Below are 17,601 nucleotides of genomic sequence, written 5' to 3'. Positions count from 1 at the left end.
GGGACCCCAGGGGGACCTCAAAAGGGACCCAATGGGACCCTAGAGGGACCTCAAAAGGGACCCAATGGGACCCCAGAGGGACCCAATGGGACATAAAGGGACACAAAGGGACCCCAGGGACCCCAGAGGGACCTCAAAAGGGACCCAAAAGAACCCAAAGGGACCCCAGGGGAACCCAAAAAGGGACAGAAAGGGACCCCAAAAGGACCCCAGAGGGACATAAAGGGACCCCAAAAGGACCTCAATGGCACCCAAAGAGAGCCCAAAAGGACCCCAAGGGACCCCAAAAAGGACCCAATGGGACCCCAGAGGGACATAAAAGGACCCCAAAGGGACCTCAAAAAGGACCCAATGGGACCCCAGAGGGACACAAAGGGACCTCAAAAGGGACCCCAGAGGGACCTCAAAAGGGACCCAAAAGAACCCAAAGGGACCCCAGGGGAACCCAAAAAGGGACAGAAAGGGACCCCAAAAGGACACAAAGGGACCCCAAAAGGACCTCAATGGCACCCAAAGAGAGCCCAAAAGGACCCCAAGGGACCCCAAAAAGGACCCAATGGGACCCCAGAGGGACATAAAAGGACCCCAAAGGGACCTCAAAAAGGACCCAATGGGACCCCAGAGGGACACAAAGGGACCCCAGAGGGAACTCAAAAGGGACCCCAAGGGAACCCAAAAAGGGACACAAAGGGACCCCAAAAGGACCCCAGAGGGATATAAAGGGACCCCAAAAGGACACAAAGGGACCCCAGAGGGACCTCAAAGGGGACCCAGAGGGACCCCAGAGGGACTCAGAAGGGACCCCAAGAGGGACTAATGGGACCCCAAGAGGGACTAATGGGACCCCAGAGGGACCCCAAAAGGAACCAAAGGGATCCAGAAGGGACCCCAGAGGGACCCAGAAAGATCCAAAGAGACCCCAAGGGATCCCAGAGACCCAAAGGGACCCCAGAGAGACCCCAAAAGGGATCCCAGAGGGACATAATGGGACCCCAAAGGGACCCAAAGGAACCTCAGAGGGACACAAAGGGACCCCAAGGGGAACCCAAAAAGGAACCCAAAGGGACCCCAAGGAACACAAAGGGACCCCAGGGGAACCCAAAAAGGGACCAAAGGGACCCCAGAGGGACCCCAAAAGGATCCAAAGGGACACCAAGGAACACAAAGGGACCCCAAAGGGAACCCAAAAAGGGACCCAATGGGACCCCAGAGTGACCAGAGGGACCCCAAAGGGACCCCACGGAACACAAAGGGACCCCAAGGAACACAAAGGGACCCCAAGGGAACCCAAAAAGGGACCCAATGGGACCCCAGAGGGACCAGAGGGACCCCAAAGGGACCCCAAAAGGATCCAAAGGGACCCCGGAGGGACAGAAAGAGACCCCAAAGGGACCCCAGAGGGACATAATAGGACCCCAAAGGGACCCCAAGAGGAACACAAAGGGACCCCAAAGAACACAAAGGGACCCCAAGGGGAACCCAAAAAGGGACCCAATGGGACCCCAGAGGGACCAGAGGGACTCCAAAGGGACCCCAAGGGACACAAAGGGACTCCAGGGGAACCCAAAAAGGGACCCAATGGGACCCCAGAGGGACCCCAAGGGGAACCCAAAAAGGGACCCAATGGGACCCCAGAGGGACAGAAAGGGACCCCAAGGAGACCCCAGAGGGACATAAAGGGACCCCAAAGAGACCCCAAGGAACACAAAGGGACCCCAAGGGGAACCCAAAAAGGGACCCAATGGGACCAGAGGGACCCGAAAGGGACCCCACGGAACACAAAGGGACCCCAAGGAACACAAAGGGACCCCAAGGGAACCCAAAAAGGGACCCAATGGGACCCCAGAGGGACCAGAGGGACCCCAAGGGGAACCCAAAAGGATCCAAAGGGACCCCAGAGGGACAGAAAGAGACCCCAAAGGGACCCCAGAGGGACATAATAGGACCCCAAAGGGACCCCAAGGAACACAAAGGGACCCCAAGGGGAACCCAAAAAGGGACCCAATGGGACCCCAGAGTGACCAGAGGGACCCCAAAGGGACCCCACGGAACACAAAGGGACCCCAAGGAACACAAAGGGACCCCAAGGGAACCCAAAAAGGGACCCAATGGGACCCCAGAGGGACAGAAAGGGACCCCAAGGAGACCCCAGAGGGACATAAAGGGACCCCAAAGGGACCCCAAGGAACACAAAGGGACCCCAAAGAACACAAAGGGACCCCAAGGGGAACCCAAAAAGGGACCCAATGGGACCCCAGAGTGACCAGAGGGACCCCAAAGGGACCCCACGGAACACAAAGGGACCCCAAGGGAACCCAAAAAGGGACCCAATGGGTCCCCAGAGGGACTCCAAAGGGACCCCAAGGGACACAAAGGGACCCCAAAGGGAACCCAAAAAGGGACCCAATGGGACCCCAGAGGGACCCCAAAGGGACCCCACGGAACACAAAGGGACCCCAAGGAACACAAAGGGACCCCAGGGGAACCCAAAAAGGGACCCAATGGGACCCCAGAGGGACCAGAGGGACCCCAAAGGGACCCCAAGGAACACAAAGGGACCCCAGAGGGACAGAAAGAGACCCCAAAGGGACCCCAGAGGGACATAATAGGACCCCAAAGGGACCCCAAGGAACACAAAGGGACACCAAGGAACACAAAGGGACCCCAAAGGGAACCCAAAAAGGGACCCAATGGGACCCCAGAGTGACCAGAGGGACCCCAAAGGGACCCCACGGAACACAAAGGGACCCCAAGGAACACAAAGGGACCCCAAGGGAACCCAAAAAGGGACCCAATGGGACCCCAGAGGGACCAGAGGGACCCCAAAGGGACCCCAAAAGGATCCAAAGGGACCCCAGAGGGACAGAAAGAGACCCCAAAGGGACCCCAGAGGGACATAATAGGACCCCAAAGGGACCCCAAGGAACACAAAGGGACCCCAAAGAACACAAAGGGACCCCAAAGAACACAAAGGGACCCCAAGGGGAACCCAAAAAGGGACCCAATGGGACCCCAGAGTGACCAGAGGGACCCCAAAGGGACCCCACGGAACACAAAGGGACCCCAAGGGAACCCAAAAAGGGACCCAATGGGTCCCCAGAGGGACCAGAGGGACCCCAAGGGGAACCCAAAAAGGGATCCAATGGGACCCCAGAGGGACAGAAAGGGACCCCAAAGAGACCCCAGAGGGACATAAAGGGACCCCAAAGGGACCCCAAGGAACACAAAGGGACCCCAAGGAACACAAAGGGACCCCAAGGAACACAAAGGGACCCCAGCGGAACCCAAAAAGGGACCCAATGGGACCAGAGGGACCCGAAAGGGACCCCACGGAACACAAAGGGACCCCAAGGAACACAAAGGGACCCCAGGGGAACCCAAAAAGGGACCCAATGGGACCCCAGAGGGACCAGAGGGACCCCAAGGGGAACCCAAAAAGGGACCCAATGGGACCCCAGAGGGACCCCAAAAGGCACCAATGGGACCCCAAAGGGACCCCAAAAGGGACCCAAAGGGACCCTGAGGCTCCTGCTCACCTTGGTGGCCGTTGGGGACAAGACTTTCTTCTTCTTCTTGATTTTGATGCCGGGGATGGGGGCGGAATTGAGGGCGTCGAGGAAGCCGAGGCCTTCCATGGCTGGGGAGGGCCAAAGCGGGACTGAGCGCCCAACGCGGCCCCAAAACGGCCCCCAAAATGGCACAAGTGTCCCCCCAAACCCATCCAAACTGTCCCCAAAAAACACCTAAATTGGCCCCAAAAAACTGGCCCAAAATCACCCAAAGTGGTCCCAAAAAATTGTCCCCAATAACACCCAAAGTGGCCCCAAAAATCACCCAAAGTGGCCCCAAAAAACTGAACCTCAAAACACCCAAAGTGACCCCAAAAAGCACCCAAAGTGGCCCCAAAAAACTGAACCTCAAAACACCCAAAGTGACCCCAAAAAGCACCCAAAGTGGCCCCAAAAAGGCAGCCAAGGGTTCCCCCAAAACTGTCCCCAAAAAGGCACAAGTGTCCCCCAAAGTGGCCCCCAAAAGGGCACCTGGTTATCCCCCAAATCCCCAAAGAGCCCCCAAAGAGCCCCCAAAGAGCCCCCAAAGAGCCCCCAAAGAGGCCCCAAAGAGGCCCCCAAAGAGGCCCCCAAAGAGGCCCCCAAAGAGCACCTGGTTATCCCCCAAATCCCCAAAAAAAAGCACCCAAAGTGTCCCCAGAGTGTCCCCAAAGAGGCCCCCAAAGAGGCTCCAGTTATCCCCCAAATCCCCAAAGTGGCCCCCAAAGTGGCCCCCAAAGTGGCCCCCAAAGACACCTGGTTATCCCCCAAATCCCCAAAGAGCCCCCAAAGAGCCCCCAAAGAGCCCCCAAAGAGCCCCCAAAGAGGCCCCCAAAGAGGCCCCCAAAGAGGCCCCCAAAGAGGCCCCCAAAGAGGCCCCCAAAGAGGCCCCCAAAGAGGCCCCCAAAGGGCACCTGGTTATCCCCCAAATCCCCAAAAAAAAGCACCCAAAGTGTCCCCAGAGTGTCCCCAAAGAGGCCCCCAAAGAGGCTCCAGTTATCCCCCAAATCCCCAAAGTGGCCCCCAAAGTGGCCCCCAAAGTGGCCCCCAAAGGGCACCTGGTTATCCCCCAAATCCCCAAAGAGCCCCCAAAGAGCCCCCAAAGAGCCCCCAAAGAGCCCCCAAAGAGCCCCCAAAGAGGCCCCAAAGAGGCCCCAAAGAGGCCCCCAAAGAGGCCCCCAAAGAGGCCCCCAAAGAGCACCTGGTTATCCCCCAAATCCCCAAAAAAAAGCACCCAAAGTGTCCCCAGAGTGTCCCCAAAGAGGCCCCCAAAGAGGCTCCAGTTATCCCCCAAATCCCCAAAGTGGCCCCCAAAGTGGCCCCCAAAGTGGCCCCCAAAGTGGCCCCCAAAGGGTACCTGGTTATCCCCCAAATCCCCAAAGAGCCCCCAAAGAGCCCCCAAAGAGCCCCCAAAGAGCCCCCAAAGAGGCCCCCAAAGAGGCCCCCAAAGAGGCCCCCAAAGGGCACCTGGTTATCCCCCAAATCCCCAAAAAAGCCCCTAAAGAGGCCCCCAAAGGGCACCTGGTTATCCCCCAAATCCCCAAAGAGCCCCCAAAGAGCCCCCAAAGAGCCCCCAAAGAGCCCCCAAAGAGCCCCCAAAGAGCCCCCAAAGAGGCCTCCAAAGAGCCCCCAAAGAGGCCCCCAAAGAGCCCCCAAAGAGCCCCCAAAGAGGCCCCCAAAGAGGCCCCCAAAAGGGCACCTGGTTATCCCCCAAATCCCCAAAAAAAAGCACCCAAAGTGTCCCCAGAGTGTCCCCAAAGAGGCCCCGCAGTGTCCCCCCAGTGTCCCCAAGTGACTCACGCTGGGGCGGGATGATCTTGACCTTGATCTCCTTGGCGGCGTTGGGCGCCGTGTTGAGCGGTTTGTATTTCTTCTCGGCGGGGGGCGCGTCCCCAGGCAGGGACGAGACGCTGGGGGACACAGGTCAGCAACCGCCCAAAAGTGACCCCAAAAGTGGCCCCGCACCCCTAAAATGGGACCCAAAGTGACCCCACATCCCTAAAGTGGGACCCAAAGTGGCCACAGAGCCCTAAAGTGGGACCCAAAGTGGCCCCAGAGGCCTAAAGTGGGACCCAAAGTGGGACCCCAAGTGTCCCCAGACCTCAAAACTGGGATCCAAAGTGACCCCAGAGCCCTAAACTGGGATCCAAAGGGACCCCGGACCCCAAAAGTGGGACCCAAAGGGACCCCAGAGCCCTAAAGTGGGACCCAAAGGGACCCCAGAGCCCTAAACTGGGACCAAAAGTGGGACCCAAAGTGGCCCCAGAGCCCTAAAGTGGGACCCAAAGTGACCCCAGAGCCCTAAACTGGGACCCAAAGTGACCCCACATCCCTAAACTGGGACCAAAAGTGGCCCCAGAGCCCTAAAGTGGGACCCAAAGTGGCCCCAGAGCCCTAAACTGGGACCTAAGTGGGACCCCAAGTGTCCCCAGACCTCAAAACTGGGATCCAAAGTGACCCCAGAGCCCTAAAGTGGGACCCAAAGGGACCCCAGAGCCCTAAAGTGGGACCCAAAGGGACCCCAGAGCCCTAAAGTGGGACCCAAAGGGACCCCAGAGCCCTAAAGTGGGACCCAAAGTGGCCCCAGAGCCCTAAGTGGGACCCAAAGGGACCCCAGAGCCCTAAACTGGGACCAAAAGTGACCCCAGGGCCCAAAAGTGGGACCCAAAGTGTCCCCAGAGCCCTAAACTGGGACCCAAAGTGACCCCACATCCCTAAACTGGGACCCAAAGTGGGACCCAAAGTGTTCCCAGAGCCCTAAAGTGGGACCCAAAGTGTCCCCAGACCCCTAAACTGGGACCCAAAGTGACCCCAGAGCCCTAAACTGGGATCCAAAGTGACCCCAGAGCCCTAAAGTGGGACCCAAAGGGACCCCAGAGCCCTAAACTGGGACCCAAAGGGACCCCAGAGCCCTAAACTGGGACCAAAAGTGGGACCCAAAGTGGCCCCAGAGCCCTAAAGTGGGACCCAAAGTGACCCCAGAGCCCTAAACTGGGACCCAAAGTGACCCCACATCCCTAAACTGGGACCAAAAGTGGCCCCAGAGCCCTAAACTGGGACCCAAAGTGGCCCCAGAGCCCTAAACTGGGACCTAAGTGGGACCCAAAGTGTCCCCAGACCTCAAAACTGGGATCCAAAGGGACCCCAGAGCCCTAAAGTGGGACCCAAAGGGACCCCAGAGCCCTAAAGTGGGACCCAAAGGGACCCCAGAGCCCTAAAGTGGGACCCAAAGGGACCCCAGAGCCCTAAAGTGGGACCCAAAGGGACCCCAGAGCCCTAAACCGGGACCCAAAGGGACCCCAGAGCCCTAAACTGGGACCCAAAGTGTCCCAGAGCCCTAAAGTGGGACCCAAAGGGACCCCAGAGCCCTAAAGTGGGACCCAAAGGGACCCCAGAGCCCTAAAGTGGGACCAAAAGTGGGACCCAAAGTGGCCCCAGAGCCCTAAACTGGGACCCAAAGTGGCCCCAGAGCCCTAAACTGGGACCCAAAGTGGCCCCAGAGCCCTAAACTGGGACCCAAAGGGACCCCAGAGCCCTAAAGTGGGACCCAAAGGGACCCCAGAGCCCTAAAGTGGGACCCAAAGGGACCCCAGGGCCCAAAACTGGGACCCAAAGTGGGACCCAAAGTGTCCCCAGAGCCCTAAAGTGGGACCCAAAGGGACCCCAGAGCCCTAAAGTGGGACCCAAAGGGACCCCAGATCCCTAAAGTGGGACCCAAAGGGACCCCAGAGCCCTAAACTGGGACCCAAAGGGACCCCAGAGCCCTAAAGTGGGACCCAAAGGGACCCCAGAGCCCTAAAGTGGGACCCAAAGGGACCCCAGAGCCCTAAACTGGGACCCAAAGGGACCCCAGAGCCCTAAACTGGGACCCAAAGTGGCCCCAGAGCCCTAAACTGGGACCAAAAGTGTCCCAGAGCCCTAAAGTGGGACCCAAAGGGACCCCAGAGCCCTAAACTGGGACCAAAAGTGGGACCCAAAGTGGCCCCAGAGCCCTAAACTGGGACCAAAAGTGACCCCAGGGCCCAAAAGTGGGACCCAAAGTGTCCCCAGAGCCCTAAACTGGGACCCAAAGTGACCCCACATCCCTAAACTGGGACCCAAAGTGGGACCCACAGTGTTCCCAGAGCCCTAAAGTGGGACCCAAAGTGTCCCCAGACCCCTAAACTGGGACCCAAAGTGACCCCAGAGCCCTAAACTGGGATCCAAAGTGGCCCCAGAGCCCTAAAGTGGGACCCAAAGTGACCCCACATCCCTAAACTGGGACCCAAAGTGGGACCCAAAGTGTCCCCAGAGCCCTAAACTGGGACCCAAAGGGACCCCAGAGCCCTAAACTGGGACCCAAAAGTGGCCCCAGAGCCCTAAACTGGGACCCAAAAGTGGGACCCAAAGTGTCACCAAACACCCCTAAACTGGGACCCAAAGTGGCCCCAGAGCCCTAAACTGGGACCCAAAGGGACTCCAGAGCCCTAAACTGGGACCCAAAGTGTCCCCAGATCCCCAGAACTGCCCTGAGATCCCAAAAGTGTCCCCAAAACTGTCCCCAGCCCCCCAAACTACCCTGAGACCCCAAAACTGCCCTAAGATCCCATAACTGACCCCAAAACTGTCCCCACACCTACCCTGAGATCCCAAAACTGCCCTGAGACCCCAAGAACTGCCCCAAAACTGTCCCAAGACGTCCCCAGAACCCCATAAACTGTCCCCAACCCCCCAATTAATGTCCCCAACCCCCCCAAATTGTCCCCAGCCCCTCACTTCTGCCTCTTGATGGGCACAGGTTTCAAGTTGTATTTATCGGTGGTCGCTGACGAGTTCATTTTCTTAACCGGTGCTAACGAGGGCGTCTCCATCTCCAGCCCTGTTTTGGGGTGAAAACACCATTAAGAGACCCCACCATGAAGCATGGACCCCAAAATCCCCCCAAATGGCCCCAAATGGGTACCGGTGGAGCGGAACTTGGCGTGGCTGGGCGCTGTGGTTCGCTGAGATTTGGGTTTCTCCCGCTTCTTTTCGGGAATCTCCTCCGTTTTCGCCTCGGTTTTGGTTTCTTGGGGCTTCTCCTGCGCGGGGGTTTTGGTTTTGGTTTCCTCTTTGCGCTTTTTCTTGTCGCGTTCTGGGGGAAAAGTGGAAGGAAAAGGGTCAGGGGGTGTGTGGGGTCACACATTGGGGTTGGTACTATCCAATATATCCATCGATGAGAGGAGAATTCAATGCAATAGAACAAGTGTGGGGTGTTGTATCCGGGTAGAACAGCCCCAGGGTCCAGTGTAAGCTGGGAAGGAGCTGGTGGAGCAGTGGAAAGGGACCTGGGGGGACCTGGGGGACCATGGGCCAGCACTGGGCCCTTGTGGCCAGGAAGCCAATGGGACCTGGGGGGGTTAGAAGGGGGTGGGCAGTGGGTCAGAGAGGTTCTCCCGCCCCTCTGCTCTGCCCTTGAATAAAGGGTTTAGTTCATACACTATCAGGATACACTTGGGAACTCATATATATGTATATATACATAATATATGCAGCCACAGCACCCTGAGAACACCCCATCTCGTCTGATCTGGGAAGCTAAGCAGGGTCGGCCCCGGTCAGCACTTGGATGGGAGACCAGCTGGGAACAGAAAGGTTCCTATTCTGCCCTTAAGCAAATGGTTTAGTTCAGATACTATCAGGATATACTTGGGGAACTCATATATACGTATGTACACATAATATACGCAGCCACAGCACCCTGAGAACGCCCCATCTCGTCTGATCTGGGAAGCTAAGCAGGGTCGGCCCCGGTCAGCACTTGGATGGGAGACCAGCTGGGAACAGAGAGGTTCCTACTCTGCCCTTAAATAAAGGGTTTAGTTCAGATACTATCAGGATACACTTGAGGAACACATACATATACATTTACATATATACATGTATACATAATATATGCAGCCACAGCACCCTGAGAACGCCCCATCTCGTCTGATCTGGGAAGCTAAGCAGGGTCGGGCCCGGTCAGCACTTGGATGGGAGACCAGCTGGGTCAGAGAGGTTCTCCTGCCCCTCTGCTCTGGTCTTAAATAAAGGGTTTAATTCAGATACTATCAGGATATACTTCGGGAACTCATATATATGTGTATATATATGTATATATGCACATAGTATACGCAACCACACCCCGCTGAGAACGCCCCATCTCATGTGATCTGGGAAGCTAAGCAGGGTCGGCCCCGGTCAGTGCTTGGATGGGAGACCATGAAAGCCAATGGGACCTGGGGTGGGTTAGAAGGGGGTGGTCAGTGGGTCAGAGAGGTTCTCCTGCCCCTCTGCTCTGCCTTTGAATAAAGGGTGTAGTTAAGATACTATCAAAATATACTTGGTAAACATATATATATATATACATGTATATAATATATACAGCCCCAGCACCCTGAGAATGCCCCATCTCATGTGATGTGGGAAGCTAAGCAGGGTCGGCCCCGGTCAGCACTTGGATGGGAGACCAGCCGGGCCCTGGACCTGACTCACCGGCCGGCTGCGCGCTGCTCTGCGAGCGGATGACGCCCATCCAGTCGCTGACCAGGATGGATGCGAGACGGCGCAGCTCTGTGGGGAGAAACGGGGGGAAATGGGGTTTTTTGGGGGGTTTAGGGGGTGTTTTGGGGGGTTTTTTGGGGGGTACTGACCTTCATCGTCACTCGATTTGCTGAGCTGCTTCACCAGCTTGGCTGTGTTGTTCTGGAAGGATGGAGGAGGTGAGTGTGTGCGGGACAAAAGCACCCAAGGGGGGACAAAAGTGACCCTGAGGGGACACTAAAGCTCTTTTAGGGGACTGAAAAGTCACCCTGGGGACACAAAAGCCAGCTTAGGGGACACTAAAGCCACCCAAGGGGGGACAAAGACCCCCCTGGGGATATGAAAGACACCTTGGGTGGCACAAAAACCCCCTTAGGGGACACTAAAGCCACCCAAGGGGGGACAAAGACCCTCCTGGGGACAAAAAAGTCACCTTGGGGGGCACTAAAGTCACCCAAGGGGGCAAAAACCTCCCTGGGAACACTGAAGTCACCTTGGGGGACACTAAAACAACCTCAAGGGACACTGAAGTCACCTTGGGGGACACAAAAGCCACCCAGGGGGACACAATGACCCCCCCTGGGGACACTAAAGTCAACCTAGGGGACACAAAGGCCCCCCTGGGGACACTAAAGCCACAGCAGGGAACACTAAAGTCACCTTGGGGGACACAAAGACCCCCCTGGGGACACTAAAACCACCCTGGGTGACACTAAAGCCACATTGGGGGTGACATGAAAACCCCCTGGGGACACTAAAGTCACCCTGGGGGACACTAAAGACCCCCCTGCGGGACACAAAGGCCCCCCTGGGGGGACACAAAGGCCCCCCTGGGGACACTAAAGTCACCTTGGGGGACACAAAAGCCACCTTGGGGGACACAATGACCCCACTGGGGACACTAAAGTCACCCAGGGGGACACTAAAGTCACCTTGGGGGACACTAAAGCCACCTTGGGGGACACAATGACCCCACTGTGGACACTAAAGCCAACCAGGGGGACACTAAAGTCACTCAAGGGACACAAAGACCCCCCTGGGGGACACAAAAGCCACCTTGGGGGGCACAATGACCCCACTGCGGACACAAAGACCCCCCTGGGGACACTAAAGACCCCCCTGGGGACACTAAAGCCACCCTGGGGGGACACAATGACCCCACTGGGGACACTAAAGTCACCCAGGGGGACACTAAAGCCAACCAGGGGGACACTAAAGTCACCTTGGGGGACACAATGACCCCACTGGGGACACTAAAGCCAACCAGGGGGACACTAAAGTCACTCAAGGGACACAAAGACCCCCCTGGGGGACACAAAAGCCACCTTGGGGGGCACAATGACCCCACTGCGGACACAAAGACCCCCCTGGGGACACTAAAGCCACCCTGGAGGGACACAATGACCCAACTGGGGACACTAAAGTCACCCAGGGGGACACTAAAGCCAACCAGGGGGACACTAAAGTCACCTTGGGGGACACAAAGACCCCCCTGGGGGACACAAAAGCCACCCTGAGACAACAAAACCAAATCACCTTGGGGACACCGAAGCCACCGAATGGACCCAAAACCCACCCTGAACAGACACCAACTCACCTGGGGGACCCAAAACCACCCTGAGGGGACATTAAACACCCAGGGGGACCCCAAAATCCCCCTGAGGGGACATTAAACACCCGGGGGGGACCCCAAAATGTCCCCACCTGCTTGAGGTGGTCAACGGTGAGCGGGAGGTGCTGCAGTGTGAGCAGCAGTTGCTGCAGGAAGGGGACATTGTTGGTGGCTTTGGAGGTGGTGAGCCAGGCGTTGAGCAGCTTGTACCCCCCGATGCGGATGAACCTGGGGTAAATTTGGGGAAAAGAGGTTAAATTTGGGGTTTGGGGGGGGTGGAATGGTATAAAACACCCCCAAAAAACCCCCCCCATGAACACCACGGGTTGTGCTTACTTGACCAGGATCTCCTGGGCCCGTGTCTGCAGGAGGATGTTCAGGTAGATGCAGCGACTCACCATCTTCTGAGAGTCCTTCATTAGGCTAATTAAGGGAAATGAGGGGTTAGGTTCCCAAAACTGTGATTGAAAGTGACCCCAGAGCCCAAAAGTGGGACCCAAAGTGGCCCTGGAAACCAAAGCTGGGACCCAAAGTGATCCCAGAGCCCAAAGTTGTGATCAAAACTGGGACCAAAAGTGACCCCAGAGCTCAAAAGTGGGACCCAAAGTGTCCCCGGACCCCAAAACTGGGACCCAAAGTGGGACCCAAAGTGTCTCCAGACCCAAAAACTGTGACCAAAAGTGACCCCAGGCCCCAAAACTGTGATCAAAACTGTGACCAAAAGTGATCCCAGAGCTCAAAAGTGGGACCCAAAGTGTCCCAACAACCCAAAACTGGGGCCCAACGTGTCCCCAGAGCCCAAAACTGGGATCCAAAGTGACCCCAGAGCCCTAAAGTGGGACCCAAAGTGGCCCCAGAGCCCTAAACTGGGACCCAAAGTGATCCCAGAGCCCAAAACTGTCATCAAAACTGGGACCAAAAGTGACCCCAGAGCCCAAAAGTGGGACCCAAAGAGTCCCCAGAGCCCTAAAGTGGGACCCAGAGTCCCCAGATCCCTAAAGTGGGACCCAAAGAGTCCCCAGAGCCCTAAAGTGGGACCCAAAGAGTCCCCAGAGCCCTGAAGTGGGACCCAAAGTGACCCCAGATCCCTAAAGTGGGACCCAAAGAGTCCCCAGAGCCCTGAAGTGGGACCCAAAGAGTCCCCAGAGCCCTAAAGTGGGACCCAAAGAGTCCCCAGACCCCTAAAGTGGGACCCAAAGGGACCCCAGAGCCCAAAACTGGGACCAAAAGTGACCCCAGAGCCCAAAACTGGGACCAAAAGTGGGACCAAAAGTGACCCGAGCCCAAAAGTGGGACCCAAAGAGTCCCCAGTCCCCAAAAGTGGGACCCAAAGTGACCCCAGATCCCTAAAGTGGGACCCAAAGTGACCCCAGATCCCTAAAGTGGCACCCAAAGTGACCCCAGACCCCTAAAGTGGCACCCAAAGTGACCCCAGATCCCTAAAGTGGGACCCAAAGTGACCCCAGAGCCCAAAACTGGGACCAAAAGTGGGACCCAAAGTGGCCCCAGAGCCCAAAAGTGGGACCCAGTGACCCCAGACCCCTAAAGTGGGACCCAAAGTGACCCCAGAGCCCAAAACTGGGACCCAAAGTGGGACCCAAAGGGACCCCAGAGTCCAAAACTGGGACCCAAAGTGACCCCGGAGCCCAAAACTGGGACCCAAAGCGTCCCCAAAACTGACCCCAGAGCCCAAAACTGGGACCCAAAGTGTCCCCAAAACTGACCCCAGAGCCCAAAACTGGGACCCAAAGCGTCCCCGGACCCCAAAACTGTGACCAGAGGTGTCTCCAGACCCCATAACTGTCCCCAAAACTGCGACCATAAGCGTTCCCAGACGCCGAAACTGTCCCCAAAACCCTCCCCAAAAGTGTCCCCAGACCCCAATAGCGTCCCCAAAAGTGTCCCCAGCCCCCTCGGTGACTCTGGGGTCGATTTTGGGGCCGAACCTGAAGATCTTGGTGATTCCCTCGGCGCTCTTGACCTCTCCATCGCGGCCCAGGAAGCAATCGAGGCCCTTGAGCAGCTCCTTGGGGTCGATGGGGCCCGAGCCCATGGCAGGAACCACCTGGGGGGGGTGGAAATAGAGAGGAGGGGGGGTCAGGACAGTGGGGACACCCCTGTGCCCCCCCCCGGCCATGGGGCCCCCCAAAACCCCCCCATTTGCAACCATTTGGACAGAGCGGCGACACCAAAGGTGCACCTGGAACCACCACTAAATGGGGGAAATCACCCCCAAAAAGGGGGAAATCATCCCCAAAATGCAACCGGGGGGGGACACACACAGACCCCCCCCAGGTGACACTAAAGTGGCATCGACCCCCCCACCGAGGTGACAAAGTGGCCCCTGGTTGGGGTTTAATTGGCGCTGCCACCCCAGGGGACAATTTGGGGGGACATTGGGGTGACAAAACCCCCCCTGGATGAGCTGGGGGGGGCCACAGTGCCCCCAGTTTTAATGACACCCCCCTGGTTTTAATTACAGCCTCCAATTTTAATCACACCCCCTTAGTTTTAATTACACCCCCTAGTTTTAATTACACCCCCTTAGTTTTAATTACACTTCCCCTCAGCTTTAATCAACCCCCCCAAGTTGAATGGCAAGGGTTAATTAACGAGCCGGCGCTAACGAGGTGACGGCGGCAAAAGGAGGGGAGGACGGCGCAAGATTTGGGGGTGTCCCCCACCCACCCCACCCCATAATTAGCGCTTGGTGTTAATTAGATTAAAGCCAATGACCCATTAGGCCCTTGACCCAGATCCGGCCTGACCCACCAAAGCGGCTTTTCCTCCTCTTGACGTCAACCAGCGGCTTAATTACCGCTAATTAAAGCTTAATCACGGCCTGGTTTTGCTAACGAAGGCGGAAAGGACCTGGGCTTGTTTTCTTTTGGGGGGGGGCACTAAAAAACACCCCAAAATCTCAATATTTTGGGGTGCCCAGCCTTGTTTTCTCATGGTGAAGCCTTAATGAGCAAGAGCCTCATTAAGCCAATCCCCCCCCCGTGATTAATTAAAGGATACAAGCAGCAGAACCCCCCCAAATTGGGGGGTGTTTGGGGGGGGTTGCTGAGCCCAGGCCCCTCTGGAAAAACACAAGAACAAGTTAAATCCAGCATAACCCCCCCCAAAATGTTCCCAAACCTGAGCTTTTTAGCACCAAAAATGGCGCCTTTACCACCCCCCCCAACTTGGTTTGGTGGCTTTTGGGGGGGGGACAAGGTGTCCCCCCCCACCCCCATTGTGTCACCACCCAACCAAGGGGGCTGAGCCCCCCAAATACGCCCAATTTGGGGGGGTTTCCCTATTTTAGGGGGGGCACAAAGCACCAAAACACCCCAGTCTGGGGGGGGCTAAAACACAACGACCCCCCCCTTTTTGGGGGGAATGATCTGAGCCACCACTTTTAGGTGTTTTTAACCCAAACCAATGCATTTTGGGGGAGAAAAGCCCCTGTTTTGGAAAGGGGGGGTCGTGGAGACCCCAAAATGATGGTAAGGGGGGGGATGGGTGTCCCCCCTCCCTCGGAAATGCCACCACTGGCACAAAAAGGGGTTTGGCCTGCGCTTTTTGGGGGGAAATACGGTAAGAATGGGGCAATTTGGTCAAAATAGGGAATACGGTAAAAAGCTGTTATCGTACTATTAAATTCAAGGTGGTTTTTAGGCAAAATGCTTTAAATTTGGGGGGTTTTGGGAAGGGGGGGGCACCGGGAAATGGGTATAAATCAGTAAAAAAGGAGGAATGGATGTTTTTGGTTTCCAAAAGGTGGGAAATTAATGAAAATCGGATTAAAAAAGGGGGTTTAATTTGCTTACCCGGTGCCTTTTTGCTGCGGTAAAACGAGTTCGCTTCGCCTGCGCTGCCAAAACGGGGCAAATTAAGACAAAAATGAGCGATATTGGGGTGCGTTTCCCCTCCCCCTTAAAATAAAAGCAGTTTTGGGGGGGGCCAGTGGTAGCATTTCCCTGTCACGATAAATTAAAGGTTGTTAATTGATTGATGACGCTTGTTCCAATCAACCCCCCCCTTCCCAACCATTAAACCACCCCAACCCACCGAAGCAAAATGAGGGGGAAAAGGGGACAAAAAGCGATAATAATTGGGAAATTTGGGGTGTTTTTTTTTGGGGGGGGTGGGGGTTTTGTGGTTGTGGGGGTTGTGGGGGGGGTGGGTTAAAAGGAGGGGGGGGTTTGGGGTGAATTTGGCGCAATCCATGTGGGGGGGGGAGGGGTTTGGTTGTTGCATCAGCCGCACCAGGCCCGGCGCCATCTTAGAAATGGGGAAAATAGGCAAAAATCAGCCTATTTTGGGGGTATTTTTTTGGGGGGGGGGGGGGGGGGACATGAATAGATATAAAACACCCCCCCCCCCCCATTCCCCCCCCCCAGCGCGCGCTTCACCTACGTTAATTAACCGATTAAATCCGCGGGGATTAATTAAAAAGGGGCTCGCGGAGCTTCCCCCCCCCCCACCCCAGGGGGGGGCCCGACCTGTAAAATAAATAGCTATAAAAAAGAAGGGGGAACAATTAAAAAATAAGAGGGGAAATAACAAGCGTAATAAAGGGGGGGGGGGGCAGCACCGTTTTGGCACCATCGACCGCGTTTGGGGTTTTTAAGGGGGGGGGGTTTTGGGGGTTAAACCGATTCAATTTTGCCCTAAAAATGCTGCTTTTTGGGCAAAGCTTGGCCATCTTTATTTCGCACCCCCCCCTCCAACATCAACCAGGCCCCCCCCCCCATTTCTCTACACCGAACAATCTTAAAATGGCACCTAAAAAACATAAAGAAATCAATTTCCCCCACCGAATCGCCCCAAAACGCCCCCGATTCGACGCGCCCGCAATCTTTATGTACAGATTGCTCACCCCCCCCCCCCAAACCCCCCTTTTTCCCATATCCCCCCCATAACAAACCAAGCGATTCTTAGGGGGGTGGTTCAGCCCATTTTGACCCTTTCGGGGGGGTTTTTTGTTTGGTGGGGAAGCTCCCAAAGCGCCGCTTTTGCACCAAACCCCCCATAATTTGACGCTTTAAACCCCCCCATCCTCACGCACGCACTCTGGGCTCTTCATTTATCACCAATGTCTCTTATTTTTGGGGGGGGGCTTATATATTTTTCTCTGTTTTAAGGGCGATCTGGTTGAAAATTCAACTTACTATCCAATATATTTTCTCGCCGACAACGCTTCAAAGTTGGGATTTTGGCATTGGTGGGGCGCTCAGAACCCCCAAAAAAATCTTTAGGTTTTAGTCATGGCTTTAAAAAGCAAAAAAAAAATATCACAGCAACTTTCTTTCTTTGTCTTTTCCGCTCTTTTTAAGCCGTTTAGTGCTCCCCCCCCTCCCCCAACCCCGCCACAAAAAGGGTGGGTTTTGACCACCTAAACGCTGAAAAAGCGCCAAAAAAACAAAGTTGCTGCGCTTGCCCCAAAAAAAAAAGCTCTTTTTGCCTTTTGTTTGGTGGGGGAAGAAAAGGGTTAATTATGTTTTTAAGTGGCTGTTTCCTTAAAGGCTGCAACGGCTTCCAAGGACGGTCCAAGGACGGCGGCTTTGCTGGCGCTTCCACGGGAAGAAAAGCGCTTTCTTCCCTTATTTTTTTGGTATTTGTATCTGTATTTGTTGTTTTTTTTTGTTGTTGTTGTATTTTGTTTTGTATTGTTGTTGTTTTTTGTATTTTTGTTTGTTTTTTGTTTGTTTTTTTTATGTTTTTTTTCTCGTGGTAAAGGCGACGGCGTCTCCCAAGAGCAACCAAACCTGGAGCGGGGAAAAAAGGGAAGGGGGGGGGAAAAACAAAAACGACGGGCACAAAAAAAAAAAAAAAAGGAAAAAAAATTATAAGAAGAGAGACACGAAATGATTAGAACTCGTAAAACCCCCGGGGAAAGCTTTAGATTTA

The 17,601-nt window shown here is 55.7% G+C and overlaps 1 protein-coding gene across 4 annotated transcripts in view; it reads right to left on the bottom strand.

The window, feature by feature from the left end:
- The window catches only part of PPP1R10 (protein phosphatase 1 regulatory subunit 10), a 38,551-nt gene extending 21,092 nt beyond the window's left edge, over window positions 1-17,459 (bottom strand). For 2 of the 4 annotated variants that reach the window (XM_071800892.1, XM_071800895.1), the window contains exons 1-10: window positions 16,863-17,459; window positions 13,650-13,768; window positions 12,040-12,126; window positions 11,796-11,931; window positions 10,202-10,253; window positions 10,044-10,121; window positions 8,491-8,661; window positions 8,304-8,406; window positions 5,349-5,458; window positions 3,537-3,637 (exon numbers count right to left, since the gene is read on the bottom strand). In XM_071800892.1, coding sequence (XP_071656993.1) covers window positions 3,537-3,637; window positions 5,349-5,458; window positions 8,304-8,406; window positions 8,491-8,661; window positions 10,044-10,121; window positions 10,202-10,253; window positions 11,796-11,931; window positions 12,040-12,126; window positions 13,650-13,756 — 945 coding nt within the window. In that variant the 5' untranslated portion in view covers window positions 13,757-13,768; window positions 16,863-17,459. Of the gene's footprint in view, window positions 1-3,536; window positions 3,638-5,348; window positions 5,459-8,303; window positions 8,407-8,490; window positions 8,662-10,043; window positions 10,122-10,201; window positions 10,254-11,795; window positions 11,932-12,039; window positions 12,127-13,649; window positions 13,769-15,518; window positions 15,563-16,862 lie in introns of all 4 variants that reach the window. The other 2 variants (XM_071800893.1, XM_071800894.1) reach the window with 2 other exon arrangements.
- Window positions 17,460-17,601: the final 142 nt, after the last annotated feature.

This window comes from Patagioenas fasciata, chromosome 34, assembly GCF_037038585.1.
Source record: "Patagioenas fasciata isolate bPatFas1 chromosome 34, bPatFas1.hap1, whole genome shotgun sequence".
Taxonomy (NCBI): domain Eukaryota; kingdom Metazoa; phylum Chordata; class Aves; order Columbiformes; family Columbidae; genus Patagioenas; species Patagioenas fasciata.
Note: the sequence above shows the minus strand (reverse complement) of the source record. Positions and strands in the feature narration are given on the sequence as shown.